This window comes from Ovis aries, chromosome 14 (genome assembly GCF_016772045.2).
Source record: "Ovis aries strain OAR_USU_Benz2616 breed Rambouillet chromosome 14, ARS-UI_Ramb_v3.0, whole genome shotgun sequence".
NCBI lineage: Eukaryota > Metazoa > Chordata > Mammalia > Artiodactyla > Bovidae > Ovis > Ovis aries.
In genome coordinates, this window is record NC_056067.1 from 14,850,569 (window position 1) to 14,875,757 (window position 25,189).

At 49.2% G+C, this 25,189-nt stretch overlaps 1 protein-coding gene across 1 annotated transcript in view; it reads left to right on the forward strand.

The window, feature by feature from the left end:
* Window positions 1-9,462: 9,462 nt before the first annotated feature.
* GPT2 (glutamic--pyruvic transaminase 2) overlaps window positions 9,463-25,189 on the forward strand; it is a 34,050-nt gene continuing 18,323 nt past the window's right edge. The window contains exons 1-5 of the mRNA XM_004014968.6: window positions 9,463-9,578; window positions 9,812-10,075; window positions 17,169-17,258; window positions 19,346-19,454; window positions 23,529-23,662. Coding sequence (XP_004015017.1) covers window positions 9,833-10,075; window positions 17,169-17,258; window positions 19,346-19,454; window positions 23,529-23,662 — 576 coding nt within the window. The 5' untranslated portion in view covers window positions 9,463-9,578; window positions 9,812-9,832. The remainder of the gene's footprint in view (window positions 9,579-9,811; window positions 10,076-17,168; window positions 17,259-19,345; window positions 19,455-23,528; window positions 23,663-25,189) is intronic.

The window sequence follows — 25,189 nt, forward strand, 5'->3', positions numbered from 1 at the left end:
TCTTGCCCTGCACTTACTCTGGGGAAGCCAGGATGACTTTGCCTGCAGTGTCAACTACAAATTGGCACTTACCAAGAGCGCTGCCAGTGACTGAACAAGAAGGCATTTGCCACCTGCCTCTGTGGAGACTGAACCCCATGCTGCTCTAGCTGTTGACCTTCAACACCCCCTGAGGGAGTTCAGGGTGGAGTCAGACGCTCTGTGCTCCAGGGAATCTGGTGGGACAGGTCTTCAGATAGTTGGATGTTTTTAGGAACAGATTTTCGGATCTCAATCCTTGCATCTCCTCATATCTAGAGAAGCACTAAATCCCTTCATGGTGACGTCAGGCCCTCATGTCTAACAAAAAACCCTTTGTAAATTGCATGCTTCATGGTATTGAAGGTCCCCTTCACCAAAACCTTATATATTGACTTTCCCCCATTGCTGCTTTGGGGCAGTCTCTCAGAGCCATCTGAGATGCTGCCTCCCAGGCTGCAGTCCTCCTTTGCCCCAAATAAAACTTACAGCTCTCAAGTTGTACATCTTCTTTTAGTTGACACTTATGGTGACCACGAAGGGACCCAGAGTGGACTTCCTTCTTTCAACTGGACTCCAAGAGGAACCAGAGCTTTGGTACCAGCAGCGGCCCTGTGCGTCCATCAGTCTCCTCGGGGAGTGCAGAAAAATTTGGTTAAGTCTCTCTTGGTTCTTGAATCTCCTGTATTGGTTGAGATTCTGGGTTATTTGGCGGTGGAACAGGTTACCCGCCCCCTCCTAGTAGGAAAGATACTGGGGGCCCCCAGGTGAAACATCCAAGACATATCCACTCATGGTCTAGACACTGAGTGGGGCTCGGTTGAAAGATACTGAGAAATTCCCACCTAGTCAAAAGATCCTTGGTGGGGGGCTGGCTGAAAGATGCCAGGAGAATTGCCCATCCAGTGGAAAGGTACTGGGTAGGGAGGGCTCGACTGGAAAAAAATCGAGGAATACCCGGGGCTCAGCTGAAAGATGCTGAGGTCACTCCATTGTAGGGACTGCATGGTCTTGGCTGAGTGGTTAAGTAAGAGGCTGATCTGACACTTTTTCTAAATTTGACTGCCATTATAGAATTTGTCAGGATAAAAGTGAGGAAAATACATGAGGGCTTTGCTCTGAAGAAAAGGGACAAGACTCCTCTGGGCCAGTTTTGGTTTTCTCAGGTGACAGGAGTGGTGGGGGCCTGCTCCTCGTATTGTGCAGTGGTCCCACAGGGAAACCCACTCATTAATTAAAATACTTGCTTGTCCAGGGGTCACACACAAGAACTGGCTATTCAGCTACCTGAGCAACCATGGTGGTCTTAGATTGCCAGAGACAGACTCTGAGACACGTAAGGTGAGCTGAAACGATTCTAGGGTGACTCCTAGGGGAGTTAAACTCACAAGCAGCACATGGGCCCACTACACAAGTTCACTAGTGACTTTTATCCCTGACAAATTCAGCTTAAAATGGGAAACAGAATCTCTCAACAGAAACAAAGGGGTGTCAGAAAGCCAGCCTCTGACTAACACTCGAGCCAGATTCATGTACAATACATACAGAGCTCACACTTGCAAGTACTTAGTTAACTGGAGAAATTATACTAAAAGAGATCTCAATCTAAAATGGCCAGATTTGGGTTCTTTTGATATTCTAAAATTGATAATTTTTGCATGCACAATTAGACAAGGCCAGCCGTGCTTTGACTGGTATCTAGAAGCTTCTAAAGCAGGAAATGATAGTGTTGTATAGCCACACGTTCCAGGAATCAAACTCACTCAGAAGGACAATGCAGATAGTGGAGTGCAGTTTATTACACTGGCGGGCCCAAGGCAGAGTCTCCTTTTAGCAAAGGCCCCAACCAGTTTTTGTGAAAACCTTATATACCCTAAGGGTACTTGCTCAAACCCACCTCCCCAAATTCCTTGAAACTAGACTGGACAAGGTAAAAGAGATACGATCAAAGTTAACCAATGATTCATGTGTCACAAGGCTAGATAAACAGTGGATATTTATCAATAGAACTGTGGTCATATCCCAATAAACATAATGGAATTTACCACTTTGTTCTGTTACAGAGACAGTGAGCATATTCTTTTAGGCAACGGAGAGTCCAAGTACAAGTCCTGAGGTTCTTTCATCCGGGGGTCTGGTTTTCCATTCGTATGCCATTTCTATAGACACGGGCACAAAGTTCAGAGTCCATTGGGAGGGTAACCATGCATGAAGCCTAATGTTCGCAGCCTGGCCTAAGATGGAGTCCAGCTCTGTCTGTTTCCTGCTTCGATAGAGTAACTTCTTCACAGAAAATCAGCAAGGAATTGCTTGAAACTATATCAAAACTGAAAAAAGGCTGCTAGCACTAACTTTGCCAGGTCCAACTGGGACATCATGTTTGGCATTTATGCGAGTTGGCTTTTGATTTTAGGGCATCGCTTTACCATCTTTATGGGGCACTCTTGCTACTTGGCTTTTGATTTTGGGGCATCTCTTTGCCTTTTGTTTTGTTTGGAGTGTGACTCCTGGCTGGTGAAGTTCTGACTCAGTTTGGTTTGTTGGTTTGGTTTGAGTGCACAGACATCTGGTACAAACTGTTTGAGCTAATATGTGAATTGCTCACTCTAAGTTTCCACACCCCCCTGGGAAGACCTTGGGAAAATTTTTTAAATAGTCACCTATTGCTATGATCCAATGACAAGAAAAATGGCCTAAAAATATTAGATCTTTATTGACATAGGATAGGAAAATGAACTTAAGTTCCCTTATATCCAGGACTTCCTCCTGTAATCAACAGCCTGGGGCTGATCAAATTAAGACCCCCTACTTCCTCAGAGGGACAATCCCTGCTGGGACCAATCTGCCCTTGTTATCAAGGCCAAGTTGAGCAGTATCTGGTCTAAATTTTGGCTATAAAACTATGGTCACACACAGACACACACACACAAAAAAACCCCACAATTTTTGACAGTATGGTCACAATATTCTTTAGACTCCAGAGGAAGCTTGAAGAAAAAATTACCTCTTTAAGGATTCTTGCCCTGAGGAAACAACTCTTCTATACCTTTGGACCAGAGCTCTCTGGATCACTTATCTGCTGCTGCTGCTGCTGCTAAGTCGCTTCAGTCGTGTCTGACTCTGTGCAACCCCAGAGACGGCAGCGCACCAGGCTCCCCCATCCCTGGGATTCTCCAGGCGAGAACACTAGAGTGGGTTGCCATTTTCTTCTCCAATGCATGAAAGTGAAAAGTGAAAGTGAAGTCATTCAGTCGTGTCCGACTCTTTGTGACCCATGGACTGCAGCCTACCAGGCTCCTCCATCCATGGGATTTTCCAGGCAAGAGTACTGGAGTGGGTTGCCATTGCCTTCTCCGGGATCACTTATCTAGACCATATCTAATTCCTGAAATCAAAAAGAACAAAAAACCAAAAGGGGAACAAAGCCTTTTAAAATCTTACTACAACCATTTTTTATTCATAACTAAGCTTGGAAAACAAAGCTATAGGATCTCTTGTGTCTATTTGGATGTATGTATGTCTCAGTGTGTGTCTTTTGTTTTTTTTGATAATATTGCTGATTGCTGAGATCAGTTTGTAAATAAGCTCTAATCTAATTGGCCTTAAAAAAATAAAGTAAGCAAGCGCTTACAAATCAAATAATTCTAAATACAAGAGAAATTAACCTAAATGAATTTCAGGTTCATGTGAACTGGGAAATATTCAGTGTTAAATACCTGATATTAATGTTTATTTGTTGATTTAAATAATGTAGACATATCTAAGAGTAGTTAACATTAAGCAGAATATTTTCATTGTACCTAGGTTTATAATAAGTTAAATATTACTATATCTGTTACAAGTTTGTTAGCAAGGAAATTACCTTGCTGAGTGAAGAAATTTCTTAAAAAATGTAAATGAGATATGAGCCTTTAGATAAACTCTATTAAGAATAATTACACTTTAGGAATGTCTGTCTAAAATAGTCTATCCAGATTGGGGTAACTTGAACTTCTAAGGGTTGTGCTAAACTAAGTGTTGGAAGTCTATTGAATAGCTAAGTCATTTCCAAATAAAAGAAGATTTTGAAACATTTACTACTAAACACTAATTACCTCTTACAGAGAAACTAAAGAGATTTGGGATTAAAAAGAAATGATGTTTGGTGCCATCCTAAAATGTTCTCTCTAAAAAACAAAGGTTTTAGAAATTATCACTGATATTTATGCTCATCAATCTATAAAATGCTAATATAAAAGTCAGTTCTTGGTTGCTTAAGGGAGGTAGGAAATGTGTTTTCAGTAAAGAAGGTATGAAGAATGGAATTTCATTTGGTGAAGGGAAAATGAAGTAAGCCTGCCTTACAGGTGGCTTTTTAGGATGGAAGAACGCAGTAATGGGTACAGAAAGGGATAAGGTTTGTGAAAAGTGAACCATGAGGAAAGAGTTTTGTATATGGTTAGGACTAAGTTTAAAATAAAGTTAAGTTTACTTTTTAAGTGAAGTACTGACTGGTGGCTCAGACAGTAAAGCATCTGTCTACAATGCGGGAGATCCGGGTTCAATCCCTGGGTTGGGAAAAATCCCCTGGAGAAGGAAATGGCAATCCACTCCACTACTATTGCCTGGAAAATCCCATGGACAGAGGAGCCTGGTAGGCTACAGTCCATGGGGTCGAAAAGAGTCAGACATGACTGAGTGACTTCACTTTCTTTCTAAGCTGGTGCAAAAACTTGAATTTAGCTTTTCTGTCTGTTAAGAGGACACCTTTTCTTCAGATATTGAACTGGCTTTGATAATAGATTTAAGTTTCTTTATCTCTTAAATGATCTGCTCTGAAATCCCTTGTTGTCACTTTGGCCTTTTTGGTATTTGTTGACAAAGCTTCCTAAATCACTCTATCTTATTCATATAAGATTTCTAGCTAACTTTGGGATGCTTCAGAGGGCCTCTGAAACATCCCAAGGAGAGTCATTACATTAATTAGGTTCATTTTGTATGCAGAATTACATGAGGGGTATTGTCAAGCGAGTAATAAGTCTTGGGTTATATTGTATGGTAAATGTTACTAATATAGATATCCTAGAAACTGTATGGAGTTCCTAAAATTTTGATATGTTTGGGTAAAATATTACCAGGCATAATTCTAGTTACTATGTTGATATTGTCATAGCACTAACCAAGTTTCACCTCTTCAAGTAGATTTATAAAAAGGACTTTTGGATAAATACCAGTTTCTGAACTGAGTAAGGATTCTAATAGAAAACCTGATGACTTCACAAAGGTTAACAAAAGGACTGAATGAACCTGTGAATGTGCTTATAACTTTTATGGTTTCTATATGAAAAATTACTGATTTGAATCTGTGTTTTCCAGGTGTAAGGAAAAACAACCCTCCCCTCAAACTAATTATGACAGTAATTTGGTAAAATTACATTTTATAAACAAGTGAAACATTTATCTTTTCTCTCTATCTGAACCCTCCAGAGATTTTAAAAGTTCAGTCTGAGCAAAGCAACTCTCAGCGAAGCAAAAAAGTCTATGATCAATTATGGTTAGGTAAATCATCAGGCCAAGTTTCTTGAGACCAGACCTATATTACAAACAGGTCTTGCTGCTACTGCTAAGTCGCTTCAGTCGTGTCCGACTCTGTGCGACCCCATAGACAGCAGCCCACCAAGCTCCGCCAATCCTGGGATTCTCCAGGCAAGAACACTGGAGTGGGTTGCCATTTCCTTCTCCAATGCATGAAAGTGAAAAGTGAAAGTGAAGTCACTGAGTCATGTCCAACTCTCAGCGACCCCATGGACTTCAGCCTACCAGGTTCCTCCATCCATGGGATTTTCCAGGCAAGAGTACTGGAGTGGGGTGCCATTGCCTTCTCCGTATATTTGATAAAGATGATGGTGATTTTAGAGAGAAAGAGATGTTTCAAGGAAAGTTAAATCCTAGTTTGTTAATGGAGGTCTGTATCTACTAAGACTTATTTCCAGGATAGTTCTTTGCTGTTAGGGTATATTAATGTAAAATTTAATTGAATTATTAAAGGACACTCTAGAGTTGTTTCTGAAGCTTATGGCAGTAATCTCTCTTTGGATGAAGATCAGATGCCTCACACATGATCTTCAGTCAAGACTGGAAGAAGACATAATTTAAGAAACTGTCTCCAACCTGGATAGAAGGACCTTTCTATCAGGTACTCTTAACTAGCTCACCCCCAGTGAAATTGAAGGGAAATTGACTCTTCAGTTAACTCCCATTTCCAAAGGCCCCTAAGCTGGACTGGTTCATAGAGAGGCCTGCTGACCTCAACTCATCTTAAAACAATGCTCAACCAGGAAACTACACTACACTAGGGTGAGAAGATGACATCAGAAGTAGACAGCCTGCCCAAGATGCTGATCTGACTTTTATGATCATTCATAATGTTTTCTTGATTCCTTGGACCTATGCCTATCAATCACATGTTTTCTATCATGGACATGATTCTATGCTAGTTTAAAACTCCAGTTTTTAAATCCAATTGTTGGATTGCGGCCAATTACCTGTGCCTATTACTTCTTGGTTACCTTCGTGGGTTTCTGTTCTTTACGGCTCTGATTGAATACCCCCTAGGAAATTTGTTTTATTTATTTATTTATTTTTAATTGGAAATTTGTTTTAGATGAGTGTTCAGTCCTGTTCTCTTTATTAATAATAATTCTAGATGGGATCCTCTCACCTGGCCAATTAAAAATACCTGCTCTGAGGCTGGCCATAGATTTAAGTTTTCTCTTAGGGTCATTTAAACTCAATCGGAGTGATGAGCTAAGTCTCAATAAAAAATTAACTTCTCATCTATTAAAATGAAAACTCCTACAATCATGGGGAGGATCTACATGGTTAACACCAGGCTATGGTCATTTAAGTTTAAAGGCTCCTCTATGTTGGGAATGGTTAAATCATACTAAAAATGATCAACCTGGTAATTATGAGACAAGGCTGGGTGCTTTATGAACTATGCCTGTTATTACCCTTAGAGTGATTGGTATGGAACTCGGTGGATTTGTGGCACTAATCTATGGCCTTGACATTTACAGGGATGATACGAAGGTATAGCCTGGGATTCCCATGAATTTAAGGTCATACATGTCAACAAATTACAGGTAACCCCAACCAATCTACCATCAGTATGATCTCAATGGGTCAAAGATCTGTATTCTACTGGTATGACCATTTAGCAGCGTGTGTGTGTGTGTGTGTGTGTGTGTGTGTGTGTCTTCAATGGGGTTGGAGGATGTAATTGACCATATCTAAGCCTCGACAACTTTCATAAGCTTTAAATGATAGTAACCAGGCTATTAGCCTATTGAATTCTGAGATCTCTATGACGAGAAAGGCAGTGCTACACAACTGCAAGACCTTTGACACCTTACAGCATCTCAGGGAGATATCTGTGCTATAATTCAAACTGAATGCTGTATTTTTGTACCTGATAAATCCTTTAATGTAACACATTTGAACCACATGAAAAATGAGGTTTCTGCTCTAAGTGACCCATTCCCTAGTCTTGACAATCTTTAAATAAAAATTGGTGGGGGAGGCTCATGGATAAAATATTTACTTTTAATTCCACTAATGTTGTTAACTATACCATTTGTATTTTGCTTGTTTCACAAGATTATTCTTACTTGTATTACCAAGTATATGATGGAGACTTCAATGGAAATGATGACTAGACTTGAAGCAGCTGATCAAATGTATAGTTCAATATATGATCAATGATTGTAATACTGTAACTCTAGAAGGCAATGGCACCCCACTCCAGTACTCTTGCCTGGAAAATCCCATGGACGGAGGAGCCTGGTAGACTGCAGTCCATGGGGTCGCGAAGAGTCGGACACGACTGAGCGACTTCCCTTTCACTTTTCACTTTCATGCATTGGGGAAGGAAATGGCAACCCACTCCAGTGTTCTTGCCTGGAGAATCCCAGGGACGGGGGAGCCTCGTGGGCTTCCGTCTATGGGGTCACACAGAGTTGGACACGACTGAAGCGACTTAGCAGCAGCAGGTATGAAAAGATGCAACAAGAGGGAATACTCTCCTGGACTATAACTAGAAGACAGGTGTCCAGAGATCTTTGACTATTAAGACCTAGTCCAGTAATAGCACATTGAGTGTCTTATCAACAAAAACCTTCTTCAGAACTGGGGATGAGCCTTCCCAGCAACGTGGGACAAAATGGTTATGAAATGACCCCCAAAGTTTGGTAGGATTTATGACCACAAGGGGGCCATGTCAACAACAAATCGGCACTTACCAAGAGCATTGACAGTAACAGAACAAGGCATTTGCCATCTGCCTCTGCGGAGATTGAACCCCATGCTGCAAACCATCATGGTGACATCAGACCCTCATGACTAACAAAAAACCCTTTTGTAAATTGAGTGCTTCATGGTATTGAACATCCCCTTCACCAAAACCTTATATATTGACTTTCCCCCACTGCCGCTTTGGAGCAGTCTCTCAGAGCTATCTGAGATGGTGCCTTCCAGGCTTCAGTCCTCATTTTGCCTAAAATAAAACTTAACTCACAACTCTCAAGTTGTACATCTTTTTTCAGTCAACAGCAGGTACCTTTACAAAAAAAAAAAAAAAGCTACAAAAAGCTGAGCATCCATTCTCAACAAACGTTTACTGAGTTCTTACTATGTGCTGCTAACACTCAGAGGTTGTGTGAATACGTTGTGAACACAATGAACGAGAAAAACGTTGCCCCTGCCTTCTGGAGCTTACATGGTTAATGCGGGAGCCAGTAAAAAGTATCTAAATTTCTGATGCTAGAAAGGAAATTAAAAGAGGTAGTGGAGGTGGGGTAGCGTTACAAATGGAGCTGTCAGGAAGCCTGACCACCTGGTATATACCAGCTGTGTTGGTCCTTTAATTTTCACGACAATCCTTAAAGGCTGAGAGTTGATCTCCCTTTTGACAAGAAAACCGACGTTGAGACGGGTAAAAGTGGCAGTCAAGTCGCAAACTCCTAACCCCCACCCCACCCCTGCTTCCTAAACAGCGGCCACTGAACCCTGGATGATGAAACTTGGGGCGAGGACTGCACCATCTCTCCGCCTATGTCTTTGCAGATGTTGGGGAAAGGGTTGTGTGGGGGAATGCGGGATGCGCCTCCAGGGAGAAGCACCAAATAGCTCTAAATTCGCAGAAAGCCGCGAGGAGAGCCCCCGCCAGACCCCCTCCGGAATCCCAGACCCTTCAGCCAGACAAAGAGCCCGCCCAGCTCACGGCAGAGCCAGACCCTCGCTCCCGCCTCCAGCCCGGCCCCCAGATCAGGCCAGCGCGGGGCACTATGGGACTTGTAGTTCAACCAGTTCGCCACACCTGTTCTGAAAAACGACAAGGGAACTACAAGGCCCAGGAGCCAGCGGGGAGGCCCGGGCGGACTCGCAGGCTGTGGGTGTGTGAGCGCTGGGGGCCCGGTGCTGCGTGCGGGAGCTGGGATGCGGCTGCCGGCGCCTGAGCCGAGGAGCTGCCCTAGGCGAGCTTTCTAGCCGGACTCGACGAAGGGGTGACCAGGCGGCGACAGGCACGTTGCACGCATGCACTGGGCTCAGCCTTTGCAAAACCCGGTTGTGCAGCGCTTTCGCTCTGCAGCGGCGAGGTGCAGGGTCCGAGTCGCCGGGGGATGGGCACCCGTCCCCGGAGCCAGGCTGGCACCTCTCGCTGAAGGAGCCCTTAGCTGAGCTTGGGGGTGGGTGCCCGCGTGCCTGCCTTGGGCTGTGCGCGACGTGTTTGTTCTCTTTCCCTATTTGTCCCAAGGTTTCACTCGGCGGCCGCGCGATGCAGCGGGCGGCGGCGCTGGTCCGGCGGGGCTGCTGCCCCCGGACCCTCGGCCCCTGGGGCCGTAGTCAGAGCAGCGCGGCCGCCGAGGCCTCGGCGGTGCTCAAAGTGCGGCCCGAGCGGAGCCGGCGCGAGCGCATCCTTACGCTCGAGTCCATGAACCCGCAGGTGAAGGCGGTGGAGTACGCGGTGCGGGGACCTATCGTGCTCAAGGCCGGCGAGATCGAGCTCGAGCTGCAGCGGGTGAGCGCGGGCGCCCGGGCCCGCGTGGGGCGGGAGGGCCCTGGGAGGCCAAGGGGCACTGGTGGGGGCGAGGGGGGAGCAGTAGCAGCTGTCGCCTCCTGGGGTCCAACCGCTGTACTTCCTCCAGCCGCGTGGCCAAGCTCCTTCATTCTGCCAATCTTGACTGAAATGAGAGAATGCCCTCCCCCCAACCCTTCCCTCACTAGTGCCCGGCACCTGGCACAAAGTAAGGCCCTCAGATATGGTTCACTTGTTGAACTGAATTCATCAATTATAATTGAGTGGCCCTTAGTGCCAGGCACTGCCTGCTATGTGGCTGTCTTACTTGAGTGGAACCAAGATCCACTGGGGCGTGAGCGTGAGGACAACGACAGGCAGGAAAGACATAAAGGAGAATTTCAGAGATCACGTTAGGCACCAGAGGTGCGATGAAGGCTCTGAAGAGACCTGAGTGTTCTCCCGAAGCTTTTTCTCTCTCTGAGACCTTCTGGGTCATTCTTCCAGGAATGATTCCCTGACAAAAGTGGTCCCGCACAATTCCTTCCCCTAGAGCCCCTTTGGAACCTTGACTGACACCCTTATTTTGTTCTCTGAGGAAACAGTCGCCCACAGTGGGTAGCAGAGGCTTGGGCCTTTGGGGCCTTGGCAGGGTGGCCCTGGAACTTTCTTCCTCCTGGCGGCCAGCAGACTGGAATCTTGAGTTCACAGCTGTATATAAGGTGACCACACACCTGGTAGTGATTCCTGTCCCCCTACAACGAGGTGGCTCTGATGGGTGAAAGAAACACCTCTGTAGTTTACCAGAGTTCTAAGGCTGGTGGAATTCAGGAGGCAGGGTCCAGAAGGGGAATGTAAAAAATTGTATATATTCCTAAGATTTATAGGAGCAGATGAAGTAGTCACCCAGCTGCTTGCTCAAGGTAGTCCTAACCCAGAAGGGGGGAGGCTTCTTTGATCTCACTCTCATAGGCACCAGAACTGAATGTCCTGGGGGTGAGTTGGACACTTAATGGTCCTTGAATGCTTGGGAAGAAGCCATGATGGGACCATGACTGTAACATGGGCACTTCGGGGCGTTTGATGAGCTCACGGCTCGCTGAGACTTCATCAGGACACCCAGTTATGCTGACTCAAAACAGTGAGTTGAATAAGTGAAGTCCAGTGTCTCCCTCTGACTCCTTGCAAGGCCAAATTTAAAGCTTGGTCCTCGGAAAGCTGGCTTGGTTTCTGTGCCTCCCTGTCCCAAAAGTGGACCACAGGCAGAAAAAAGGTTTCTGCTCCTTGTTGATATCTGGCAGACTGGAGCTGGCCCTCCTTGAGACAACAGTCTCCCTGTTAAAGCTGAGATTAAATTGTTTCCGGTTTAGCACTTTACAACTGATTTCTCTGGTTCCAGAGCCGGTAGGGGTTCTGAGGATTATCTCTACCTTTTGTTAAGTAGCATGGACTCCATGAAGTATGGGGATGGTTAGAATAGAACGGAGACACTGTCTTTGCTTTCACGGAACTGATTGCCATGTTGTTCTCTGGGCCTGAACTTCTCTTCCTGAAATTCTTTAAGGATTGGTGGTTATTATTATTATTTTTTTTTTAGCACGTAGAGAAAATGTGAGAGCATTCTAGGTGGAAGGAGGGCTGGGAGCGAAAACAAGGTTGGGAATTTCTGGGCAAATAGGGGAGGGGATTTGTGCTGTTTGGAAAGCACTGTCTGGCAAGGGATATGATAAATGAATGAGATGGAAATGAGGGACTGGAGTCTGGTGTGCTGGGCTTAGGACTTATAGTGCAAAGTTTGGTGTGCAGTGGGCAACTAAGAAGATGTTCCAACAGGATATGACTCCATCATTGAGCTAGAGAAAGTTCTTGGTCATTGGGGCTGGAAACACTCTGTGATTTCTAGGACAGATGGCTCCACCACCAGGTCCTACCCCTGAATAACTTGAGACATTCTTTCTGTCCATCTACATTCTCCAGTACTTTCATTCAAATTCATCCCTTCTTGTTCTCTCCTCACTTCGTCGAGTCTCAGTTCCTGACTCCTGGTGCTGGAGATAATAGCCCCAGCCAAGCCTCGCTTAAATCTTTCACTCTTGAAGGGCAGCCTCTCCATTATGCTAGCTTCAGCAGGTCCTCTTCTGAGAGAGCCATGTTTTCTCAGGATTTCTCAGTCTTTTTTTTTTTTTTTGGCTTAGCTTTGCACAGCTTCGGGTTTTTACTTCTGTTTTGAACTCTAATGATCAAAACTGGACTGATGTTATTTTAAAGGGTTTGACTTGGTTAGAGATGGGATATGTAGGGAGGTGAGTGACTTGGGGGTAAATCTCTTGTCTTCTCTGGGCTTTGGTTTCCCTATTCTGTAAAAGAAGAGTAGTGGTCTGGTGGGCCCAGGGTTTCCCCAGGCCCTGACTTTTGTGCCTCTTTCTCCATTGGAAGGCCTTATACTGCCGTATGGAATCACTTCACCAGGTGCTCTGTTAACAGTACTGGCTGTTTGGCTGGACACGTGGCTCTGGTTTTTGACTGTGGGGTGGCATGCCAGACAAGTCCTGTCCGTCTTACTTTGTGGTAGGAGTGGGGGAAAATGCTCAGGAGAGCCTGAGGGGGAGGGGCACTTGGCTAAGAGCGTGTGAAAGAGGCCATTCTCCTCCAGCCTGTTCTGTGTGCTTTCAGGGAGGCCCTGTTTCTCCCTGACAGCAGCTCCAAGGGGGAGTACCTATCAGCTTTTCAAATCCTGGTGTTCCCTGGGAGCGGCACTTAAAAATAAACTGCCATTAGTAGGAGTTTTGAAAAAATCTGTCAGTTCCTCCTCAACCTACTTCTTTTTCCCTTGTTTTATTGGAGGAGGAAAGGAGGTTGACAGAAGTGGAGACAGGAATGGCTTTTGTTTGTAAAAAGTACAGAGTCAGGGCAAAACATTCATGAGGGGAAACACTGAATATGTTAAAGTCACTGAGTGCTACACCGAGAAACAGATGAAAATGGGGAATGCTGGAGCACCTGCTGATAGTTAGCTAAGAGCTAAGAGTGGAAACTCTGGATGTGTGAGGCACAAGCAGTGAAATCTCATAGGCCGTTTTCTTTAGCGCTTAGATGCTTTTTTAAAATAAAAGAAATTTGTAACATAGGCTTTCTTAGCGCTTAGACGCTATTTTAAAATAAAAGACATTTGTAACATAGGCTTTTGTTTGGATGAACCCTCCACCCATCCCCCTGCCCAAGTCACCAGGGACCTGCATCCTGGGCTTTACCTTTATGTGCTGTGGGCCTCGCATCGTTCAGAACACCTTGGCCTCAATTATTCCTCTGTAAAATAGGGCCAATTTATTTCCACTGAAGATGAGTTGGAGATGTTTAGTGATGATGGTTTGAATAGCTAGAACCCTATCAGGATTCTGGCTATCTGGGGAGAAACAACTGCACCAGAGACTTTCCTGTTGTAGGTCAAAAGGTTATGTGAGCTTATATTAATATAAGCAGTGTTTCTAAAAAAAAACTTTATGAGAAAGCAAAGGCTAGTGTTCCTCTTTTTTTTTTTTTTTTTTTTTTTTTTTAGCCTGTGCTGCGTGGTTTGCAGGATCTTAGTTCCCAATCAGGGACTGAACTCACGCCCTCAGCAGTGAATGCGTGGAGTCCCAACCACTGCACCACTAGGGAATTTCCCAATCAGAACCCTTGGGAGGGTCTTGTTTTCAAGCTAACGAGAGTTGCCTGGGGGAGAGGTGCTGAGGGTCCCTCTTTCCTTGCCTTCCTTCTGAGTCTCTGGGTCTAGGAATGCGCTCTATGGGGTTGGCTCTCCTGCCTGGCGCTTAGGCTTGCTGCCTTGAATTATCCTGTTTGGAGCTCATTCACCTTTCATCCCTACTCTGCCCTGCAGATCTCCACTTCTACGGTTGACCCTCCTACAGACTCCCACAGTTCAGGAGCCTTCCATCCAGCCTTCCCTGCCTCTGTGGTTAGAAAATTCAGCCCCTGAGTCCCCACCTCCTCAATCTCAGGCCTGTGTCGGGCTGGCTCGTTTCTTCCAGGTTTGCATATCACGATGGTTAGGGCCAGACCCTGTGCTGAGCCTCACTTTCTTCTGCTCTGCAGCGCAGCTGTTCTCAAGTACCCTGGAGACTAGTCAGGTTTGTCTCTGAGACTTCCTTCCGGAGCTCTCTGGGGCCAGCTGTGCCCTTTCTCCCTTCTCTGAGCCTGCTTCTTCATCAGCCAGCACTCTGAAGGTGGTGGCCTTTCTGGTGTTGCCCACTTCTGTCACAGAGCATGATTCATAAGTGTTCGTGAATGAAAGGGAGGTTCTCTGGGGAGTAACTGTCCTACCAAGCCTCCCCACTGACATGCCGCATGAAATGACAGGAGCCACCCCTACCTTGAGGAAAATGCCTGTGCCTGTTGGAATTGTCCATTGTTCTCATGCTGCACATGTGAACTGGGAAGGACAGTCGTAACAATGATAAAGGAGTTATCATTATCCTTCCTTTATCCTTCTTCCCAATAACTCCTTCTGAAATATGCCATCTCCAGGGCCTGGGGGCCTGCTCCCTGAGCCTTCCTTGACCTGAATGGTGGGAAGGGAGCCCCCCTGCAATGGATCTCATCTCAGTTTCCCCTGGTGAGGCAGCTCTGGGCAGGATGTGTGCAGGTGAGTTAGACACATGGTTCTAGGATGCTAGGAATTGGAACTAAAAAGCTACGTGCTGACCTGGCCAGCTCCTGCGGCAGGGCTGAGGTGAGGTCTCCATTGGGTGTGCTTGCCAGACTTGGATGAGTCACTGTGGGCAGAAGTCTGCCCCGGCTCCTTGGTATTTCCCAACCCACGTAGAACTCAAGTGCATAGATACAGGAGTCTCCTTTGTATGGTGGCCCTTGGCTGGGCAGCCTGGTCCCCAGTCCATTCAGAGGAGGCAGGTTCCCACTCACTAGCTCTTCCATCATAGCAAAGTATCTGGAGCCTGTGGGTACTCAGACCCAAGAAAGGAGATGCTCCACACTCCCAGGCTGCTTGTTGGCCTGCCCTGAGTTTATTGAGCAGTGCGGGGTGGAGGGGACACACGAAAGGAACATCCAGGGATCTGATTATTTTCTCCCTCCATGGGGCTGGCCCGGGGCCCACAGCTGTGTGGTATGTGTCCTGCCCTCGACTGTGACAGATTTGCTCCCCACCAGAGGGGACTGTGCCCACACTGTGGACATCACCTGAGTTCAGCTGGCCAGGCCTAGGGGGCCATGGCGATGGAGTCAGACTAACAGAGGGTCCCATGCCAGGAGCTTAGGCCAGAGTGGGTGGGGGAGTCCTACCCTTTGCACACAGTGGCCTGGGTTGCTCAGCCTGTGGGATGAGCCCTGAGGCCACACGCTCTGCAGCCTGTCTCCAGGGTGTCTGACTTCACCCCTGGCCCAGTCCGGGTCAGTAGGCAGTGTTACCCCCTTCCTTGCCGCCCCCATCCCCCACCCTGAGATGTCTTTCCATATTGGCCAGCGCTGAAGAACTTTGTAAAAAGGGCAGAAGGGAATTCTACCCCCTCCAACCCAAACAGAGCTTTTCGACTCATTAGGCCTGGTTTATGGAAGGCCAGGGCTGCCTTCAGGCTTCCCTGGTGGCTTAGATGGTAAAGAATCTGCCTGCAATGCAGGAGATGTGGGTTCAGTCCCTGGATTGGGATGATCCCCTGGAGGAAGGCATGGCAACCCACTTCAGTATTCTTGCCTCAAGAATCCCCATGGACAGAGGAGCCTGGTGGGCTACAGTCCAGAGGGCTGCAAAGGGTTGGACGTGACTGAGCACAGCACAGGGCTGTTTCTGGGGTGCCCTCCTCAGCCCCTTGTGCCTCCTGGCTCCTAAAGCAGCTGGAGAATTCCATATGGGAGGGCTTAGGGGTGGCAAATGAGAGTCAAGAAAACTTGTTTGGCAGCTGCTTTCATTCCTTAAGCCCACTGGTCTTTACTTAAGGTGTATATTTCTGAGTTAAAAAGGGGAAAGTTTTCTAACTTTGCTTTTATTCACACGTTGTGTGAAACGGAGAAGACAAGTATCAGAATCATGGAATTGTACCCTTAAGATTTGTATTTAGAATGCCTTTGGGAACAGGGCAGCTGGAGATGGGAAGGTGGCCATTCCGCACAGGCCACCCCTTGCCCCACCGCCTTCTTCCCCCACGGTGACCCTTGCAATCTTGCTCCTGGTCCAGCTTTGCAACATGATGATATTTGTACTCTGCCAAGTGCTTTCATACCGCTTGTCTCAGATAATCCTTTCAGCTGCTCTGGGGGTTCTTGAACCTGCTGTTGATTCTAACTCTTATAGTGGCTAATTCTGGATTTATCAGGGACCTGTGTGGAGTTCCCATATTTCCAGATCCCCACAGTTCTCCATCCGAACCACATTTTCTCCTTTGCAGGAGCCAGGTGTCCTGTAGTCACTTTCCAGCGATGTTGCTACTGTTTCCGAGTTCCTTCTCTCTCTGCCGTCTCTGCTCTGTGCTAAACGCATTGCTCAGGCAGTGGCCTCACTTTTGCTCTTCAACAAGACGTCTTTATCCCTGATGCTTTTTTTTCTTTTCAGTATGAAGCTCAGTCCACATTCTTTATTTTGCAAAGACAGGGTTGCAAGAGAACGACCCCCGAAAGGTCCCTGCAGATCAGTGTCTTCTGGCAGCAAGGCTGGCTGCAGTGTCCCATCGATCACTTAGGGGTGGAGGTGGAGCTGGCAGTTGTGGGACCCTCTCCCTGATGCTTTCTGCTGCTGACGCCCTCCCTCCTTCGCACCACATTTGCCCCAGGGTCAGCGTGGACCTACAGCTGCTTCAGGGGTCTCTGGCAGCCCAGGGAAGTTCTTCTAGCCTTCTCAGAAAGTGGGTAACCTTTTGAAGCCTTAATTTCCCAACCTATAAAATGGGATTAACACAAGCCCTTCCTCATGGGGGTGGTTGTGAAGGTCAAATGGGACCAAGCATATCAAGTGCTTGGCCCTATGCCCAACACCTGGCAAGGCTCAGCATAGGGCTGCTGACTAATGTCCTGTTGACCATTGCTTGGCTTCTGAAATCTAGGGTCTGAGAATCCCTAAGTTACCACCTATTGCATTCTCTCTACTCAGGGTATCAAAAAACCGTTCACTGAGGTCATCCGTGCCAACATCGGGGATGCCCAGGCCATGGGCCAGCAGCCAATCACCTTCCTGCGACAGGTGAGCTGGCCCTCAGGAACCGAGGGCCCTGGGGGAGCGGGGAGCCAACCTGACGGTCAAACCTGTTAAATTGCCTCTGCCTCCTCGCCTGTCCAGCCCCTCAAGACCCAGCAGGCACTGGAATCCCACAGGGAGATGCCACTGAAGCAGCAACCCCCTCCAGTGCCTGACGTCCCCTCTGGTTCTCTCCAGCAGGCTCCTCCCCTTCCTTCCAGGGCTGTCTAAAATCCCTAAGCCCATCCTGAGGTCGCTGTAGTGTACAAGACTCCCAGGTGAATGGTCCTGGCTGCTGAGTTCGGACCTGGGTTGGTGAGGGCATCAGAGAGTAGATGAAGGCTGGGAGGTGGTGCATGGGGGTCTAGATATGGTTTCCCAGGTGAGAATACCCAGGTTTGAATGTTGGCTCTGTTGCTGATCAGTTGGGTGGCTTTGGGCAAGTGGAAGTCACCAGAGCACTGCCACAGAGGACTCCTGGGGGCCTCCATGAGATGATGAACATGAAGGCCTTCAAGAGGCACATTTCCGTGTTTCAGTTTGAGTGCCAACTGCAAGGACGCTGCATGGGCCCAACTTGTGAGATTGGTGGGCTTGGGGGAAAAGGTGGGAGAGTGCCATAGCATCTGCTAGATAGAGGCTGGAGACCAGCTGTGGGGAAGGCGTTTTCCTAGAGAAGAAATGGGGCCAATTCTGGAGCAAAATTTGGTCTTTGTGTGGTTAAGGTTTGTAGGCTGAGGCAGGCAGGAAAGCCGAGTGCTGGACACCCCTGGTCTTCCTTTCCTGCCCGTATTTCCTGCTGCAGGGGCTGGCACACAGGAGAGGCAAACTTTGCCCTGCTTTCTGGATGGCAGGTGTTGGGGGCCCCAGGGCCTCAGCCTGCAGCCCCTCAGGGAATTCACACAGGGTGTAGGGGAGAAGAAATGAGGCTGGTGATGACCTCAGGAACGTCCACTGAATGGACTCCCGTGGCATTGCTGCTGACTCGGGAGTGTGCCAGCTGCCTGTGAGTGTCAGAGGCCTCAAGCTGGGCCCATGATGAGGAAGTGGATCAGACCAGACAGAGTGGCTCTGCCCGGGAAGTGGAGGTGGGAGGAGATTAAAGCATCCTGCGTGTCCTGAAAGCTTGTCCTGGAAGCACATAGCTTAGGAGAGGAGAGGTCCAAAGTGGCCTCGCTCTGCAGAAGTTCCCCACACGTGCCTGGGGCTCTGGGTGTGAACAGGCTGCTGTTGCCTCAGCCTTTTCTGACTGGCTGGCACACTCCCAGATCCAGCTCTGCTGCTGGCCACAGCAGACCCAGCCTCTGCCACCTGGTGCTGGCTTCCTCCAGCCTTCATAAGCGCCCTAGAGCAGGAGGGCAAGCCAGGTCACCGCCCATCGCACCAATTTATTTGAGGCAAAGCCAGGCTCCAAGAAGCCTGAGCCTGCCTGAAGCCCCCAGCTGGTGTCAGAGCCGTGAGCCCCATCTCATCTCGTTGCTCCTGGCACCACTCCTAAGCTTCCAGCTTAGACTTGCCTGCTGAGTGGGGGTTTACTGACACTTTTGCAAACATTTTCTTGCGTAATCCTCTTAATTTGTGAGGTTAGGGTGATTTTCCCTGTTACAGAGGTGAAAAAGCTGCCTCGGTTTTCACTTCTGGCCAGGAAAGGGGGTGATGGTGAGGAGGGGTGGGGGCGGGGCATGGGGTGGCGCTCAGGCTGTAAGGAGGGGGTCTCTGCAGTCCTGTCAGCTGGGGTGCACCTGCCTGCTTGGTCCCAGCTCCTTGTTCTGGAACCCCTGGTTCTGTGGCCTTGGCTATGTGAGCCGCTGGCCTTTATAGAGGAGCTGGGCCGAGTAGCAGCCTCTTGTTCCCTGGCTCCTCTGGTGGCCCACCCTTGGCCCGAGCCCAGGTCATCAGGGACCCTGCCTCTCACCATCTCCTTTCCGCTGCAGAGCATCCACTGTCCTCCTCCCCACCCGTCCCCAGACCCTCCCCACAGGCGGGGGCCCTCGTGGGGAGTCCTGCGGTGACGCTGTCCCTCAGAGGCATCCTTTGTGCCCCTCTGGGGTGGGAGGTTGCCAAGAGCCCAGCCCATGCCTCTGTTCCCCCAGGTGATGGCACTGTGCACCTACCCGAACCTGTTGGACAGCCCCAGCTTCCCAGAAGATGCTAAGAAACGAGCCCGGCGCATCCTACAGGCTTGCGGTGGGAACAGCCTGGGTGAGGCCCCGACTTGCCAGGTCCCGGCGGGCATGAAAAGAACGTGTGTTCTCAGCATGGGCCTGGCCCCAGCCCCTCATGGAGGGTTATGCATTGAGCGAGTGTGTGAATGTGTGTGGGGTGGCCGACAGGCCAAGTCAAGGAAAAATACCCTCCTTGTCCGTGCTCTGAGAGCCTCCTGTCTGCTGAGCTGATGGGGTCCGTGCTGTCTCTTGCAGACTGGGGGCACTTCGGGCATGAGAGTCTGCATTTGGCAGGATTTGGGGCTTCCAGGGGGAGCTGGCTGTGACGCTGAGCCCACCACACCCTCAGGGCAGAAGCTTGAGCTTGAGCCGGGGGGCCAGAAGGAGGTACATTGCCCCGCTGGCCCGGCTTCTCACTGTGCTGTGGCCCCTTTGGTGGCTTCCTCGCTGTGGAGGTGCCTCCCCTTACCCACCACGTGTGTGTGTTGTGTTCCTGACACCGGCCTGTGCCCCTTTGTGCCCGGAGCTCACGCCCGGCCCCAGGGGGCTCTGAGTGGGGAGGCCCTGTGGATGTGAAGGCATCTTCTCTCCCTTGCCTGCTGAGGTGGATCTCCAGCCTCTGGGCCGCTGGCTCTTTGATCTCATCTCATGTTCTCTTTCCTGTTTATTTTTGCCTCATTCCTTTGCCCAATGGAATACATAGGGAATCTGGCTCCCCTTGTCCTGAGGAGAAGTAGTTCTCCATAGGGCTTTTTAGGAAGCTTGCCTGAATGTTCCAAACATGGGACAGGGATTCTGTGGCTCGTTCAGCAGGGTATCAGCTGCCCTCGGCCTCTCGGTCACCTCCCTGCCTTTCCCCTCCCCCTTCTGCTCTGTCCCTTTATGGGCATCACTAGGCTTAGCCTTCCTGGCTGTGATCACCCCACCAGCCCTCCATCCAAGCCTGTGTCCTTCGTGTGTCCCTCTCAGGAAGGGGCCAGCCGCCCTTTGCCTCCCTGCCAGTCAGCCTGGGTGGGGTGTGGGCCAGCACCTTGTGAGGCAAGGCCTAAACCACAAGCTGGCAGAGGGCAGCGCCACAGCTCAGAGACCTGGCCTCCAGGCTCTTTCCCTCTGTATCCTCTGCCCGGCCCAGAGGACAAAGGCGCTTCTCAGAGATCCGTGGCCTTCAGCCTGAGCCTCCAGGAAGCGCAACCCAGAGGTGGGGGGAGGGGGTTGCTGTCTGCGTGAATGTCTGGGGAACTAGGAAGGGATCTTGTTCCAGGGACAAGCCTCGTCAACAAGTGTTTTCTGTGTCAGCCAGGCAGGGCTGGGGGAATGATGTTGGGAGGCCATGTCTGTGTGAGTCAGGACTGTCTGTGTTCTGTGTGAGGAGCTCAGCAGGATGGGTGAGGGAGGCGCTCTCTGAGCCTCTTTCCTCATCCTTGAACTAGGAGATACTTTGTACCCACCTCCTGGGCTTGCAGGCAACTTGCTGTTTGTGCCGCTCGTCACGTGTGGAGAAGCCCCACCCTGGAGGTCACTACCTGTTTCTGCCCATTGTTGGGAGGAAGGGCAGTGATCTGGCAGAGAGTAGAACAATGGTGGTGGCGCTGTGTCAACTAAGGCTTGGGCAACCTGAGCACTGCCCACAAAAATGAAGGAAGTGGAAGATATGCCCAGGGCCACCCTGACCCAAGGAAGGATTATAAAGTGTGTACACAAGGGCTCACCTGGCTGTGTTTTTATCATGCCCCTTAAAATTATTTTTAATTGGGGCTTCATTTATTTTTTGTTTGCATAATCCAGTTCTCAGGTTGCATCCTGAATCTTAGGTGGGGTTGAGGTGAAACCTAGACACATCTGGGGGTGGCGGGAGATGGGAGAGAACGCCCTCCTCCAGCCCCTCTTGGAGCCTGGGCTGTGGACCAGGCACTGCTCTAGGCCCTGAGGGACACTGGGGAAGGCAGGTGGAGTTCTGTGCTCATGAAGCTCGCTGTCATATTTGGGAGAAACAAACATGAAAAAGAATTAAGACAAAAACATAATTCCCAGTTTTTATGAGTTCCTGGTGGACGAGCAGAGAGTTGTGGGGTTTGAACAAGGGGTTCTAGTGGAGAGGGAGGGTTTAAGGAGAAAGTGTTTCAAGTTCATGTAGAGGATGAGTAAGAGAATCTGCTAATGAATCCCAGACAGACAAAATGGTGTGTGCAAAGGCCCTGAGGCTTAAGAACTGAGTGTGACTGAGTGAAAGGGTTTGGATGCAATGATGCTGGGTGATTTGGCAGGTTTCGCCCGTCTGTGGACTGTGGGAGGCAGGTTGCCATCAGGTTCAGGCAGTGTCCTACACAGGAGTGTGGTGGGGTGGGCCTAGCTGGGGGTAGGTGCTGCAGAGACGCACAGAAGAAATAGGTGATGGTTCCTGCCTGCAGTCATCTGTGCAAGGTAACTGGAGAAATCAGAAAGGCTGGGGTGAGGCCATTTCTCAGACTTCTTGAGAGAGTCTAGATCTGAGCTCTGAAGAATCAGGGTACTTCAGAACAAAACAGAAGATGGAAAGCCTGTGGCTGGCAGGAACAGAGAACTTGCTAGTGGGGAAAGGCCTGGGAATGCAGGGAAGCCAATGAACTAGAGGCAGGAAGAAGAGGAGGCTTAGCTGGTGTGGACGTGGCCAGGCCCCATGGAGTGGAGCAGAGGGCAGTGAAAGAAGACAGAGAGAAATAGCTCAGGAAGCTTTCTGGGCATGGGAGCCCAAGATATATCAAGACATCCAGTGGAAGGAGGATTCTGTAACAGTGGCGTCTGCAGATGCCCTCGAGTACCCCCAAAGAACGTGGCAGGACTCTACTCTCCACCCAGATTTGGTGCGGGTTAATGTTTGCCGCCTGAACTTTGAGAGAAGTGGTGCCGCTTTCCCCGCCCTGGTTTACAGTTAGTCCAAGGGGATGGGCCAGCCCAGGGCTACACAGACCCTTAAACCGGGTGCCTCCTGGTGGTGGTGTTGCAGTCCTTAGGAGGAAATTGGCTGGTTTTCTTTAAACGTGGTATAAAACTCAAATGGGATAAAAGAATATGGAGTGAAAGATCTGCCTCCCACTTCGGACCCCAAGCCTCCTGGTTCATGTCCGCAGAGAATTCGCTTCGCCAGTTTGAATCTCCTGGAGAGATTTTGTGCGTGTTCAGGTACCTATTTTCAGTTTCTTTTCAAGAACGTACATAGTGGCCTGACATCCTGAAAGCATTTGTATGCCTACGGTAAATGCCCAGGTATTAGTGCACAGCACCTGTGTGTGCACACCTGTGTAACCCGTGCCCAGATCATGACAACGAACGCTCTCAGCGCCACAAAAGGCCCCTGTGTGCCCCTTTGCCGAATATACTCCCAAGCCCAAAGTGGCCACTGCTGTTTTTGAACTTCACTTTTAACTGGTGGTTTGGATTTGGCTCCTAACTGGCAGCCTGAGCATGCTGTTGCCATAGGGTGAGGGTAGGTGCGTCATGCCCAGCAGCCCCAAAGAACTCTGTGGTTAGTGCCTGTCAGGGCTCTGGATTCCTGGGATGGCAGGTGGTGCCATTTTGGGGTGACCCTTCTCCCAAGCTCTTTGGAACCATGCATAGGCAACAGTGATAAAAGCATAGCAGTGCCAGCTGTAATGGTCCGTGCTGTCGCGGAAGGCATGTAAAGCCCAGCAGGGTGGGTAGAGCAGCTATGAGACCCCATTGAACTGGTTAGAAGTCAGGGCCTGGAATAATGCTTGAGGTATAAGTAGGTTCTCAGTAAATACTGGATGGATGAGTGGGTGGGTGGGTAGATGAACAGACGGGCAGATGGGTGGGTGAGTGGGTGGGCAGGTGAGTGGATATGTGGATGAATGGATGGATAGCAGATGAGCAAATGGTTGGATGAGTGGGCAGACACTTGGGTAGGTGGAGGGATGACAGGATGGGTGGATGAAGCCCAGACAGGTGATTAAGCTGCTTGCCACAATTCCAGAACCTAGAGCAGTGGGAATAGGGCGCCACTGAGACTCCTTGACCTCCCCCAGCCTCCCACCCCCAGTTAATTTTATGGATATCTCAGACTGCATGGAGCCAGATCTTCCCTCCAGTCATTGTCTTGCTTTCTGTCTTACAGGCTCTTACAGTGCTAGCCAGGGTGTCAACTGTATCCGTGAAGATGTAGCTGCCTACATCACCAGGAGAGATGGTGGTGTACCTGCAGACCCGGATAACATTTACCTGACCACTGGAGCTAGTGATGGCATTTCTGTACGTGTCAGAGCGGCTCATTGTTGCTCACTCTTCACCCGCATGAAGAACAGCCTTGTGCATTAGGGCCGATGGCGTGAGCCTGTGGGCTGTTAAAGGGGGACATCTGGGCAGAGAGGTTAGCCACCCTCTGCTCCCTGCTGTCTGCCCCAGCCTGGTAGCTGCTGTCCTTACCGCGTTCAGTCTTTGTGAACCTGGACACTCCGGCAGCCTCAGTTTCCCTCCTCTAGTTGGGAGGAGTCACGGGACACTCGAGAGTGTCCATCTTCCTGGCATCAGTCTTTCTCTTACTCAGCATATATGCTGTCTCTCCTCTGCCAGGCACTGTGCCAGGTGCTGGGGAGGTCATGGGGAACCAAACACATTTGGTCTCTACTTAGACATCAGTACTGGATCTGACTAGCACTAACAGCACATAAATACATGTCAGATCGCAAGCTTTCAGTTTCTCTTCTGGATGAGGACAAAGTGTTAACAGAAGGGAGCAGCAGGAACTCTGACCTGGGGCTGGTGAGGGCAGGAAGGTTTCTCCAAGGAAGGCTGAGCAGAGATCTGGAGACTGCGTAGATGTGAACTCAGGGAGGCAGGCAGGGACAGATTCAGGGCAGAAGGTCAGCATATGCCGAGGCCTTGGGCTGGAAGGAGGCTGCATGTTTGGAAATGGAGCATTGTGGGGCAAGCACACGTGGGGAGGGGCAGTTACCAGCAATGCGCTGGGAGGCAGGTGGGGCCTGAGTCCTGAAGTATTGTTGTCCTAAGAGCCGTGGGAGCCACTGAAGGATCTGAAGCAGACGGAGGGTCATAATTAGATTTGGGTTCTTAAGCTTTAACTGTGGCAGGAGGGAGCAGAGTAGATGTGAGAGTGTTTAGGAGACAAGAGAAGAGGCGGCTTGGGCTGGGCATCAGCCGTGGATAAGGTGAAGAGGGGCTGGTATCAAGGGGTCTATAGGAGAAGGGGCTGAACCTGTGGTCTCAGGTTCACCTGCAGCCTCTGTTCCCTTCCAGCACCCTCCCCACGTGCCCAGTCAGTGCTGGGGGCCATCCACTCACTTGTCCTCCCTACTCAGGGAGCTTGTCCTTTCTGACCCTTCTTTTAATAAGTTATGTTTGTCTGTGTCTCTTGACCTCCAAGGCTCTTGTTTTGGATGTTTATTAAATGATTTTGTCCTTTGCTGAAGCCTCTCAAGTGCATTAAACTCTTCCTTGAGCGCAGGAGGAAACTGAGGCACAGAAAGCTTAGGTGGTCTGCCTGCTGTTAAGAGCCTCTCGAGGCATTGGAGATTCTAGTGTTGGACTCAGGCCCCCAGCCATGGCATCTTCCACTGTAAGCTGCCATCACGGCGCCTCCCTCTTCCCGGAGAAGCCCAGGTATGGGTAGAGGTTCCAGAGGCAGGTGTGGGGAAGAATCTTCAAGATTTAGTGAAAAGAATCAAGCTGTTAACACTGGCATTGTTGTAGCAAGGAAATGAGCCTGAGAAAGGCGCTAAGTCTTCATGTAAGACTTAGAAAAGTAAAACTCACCCAGAA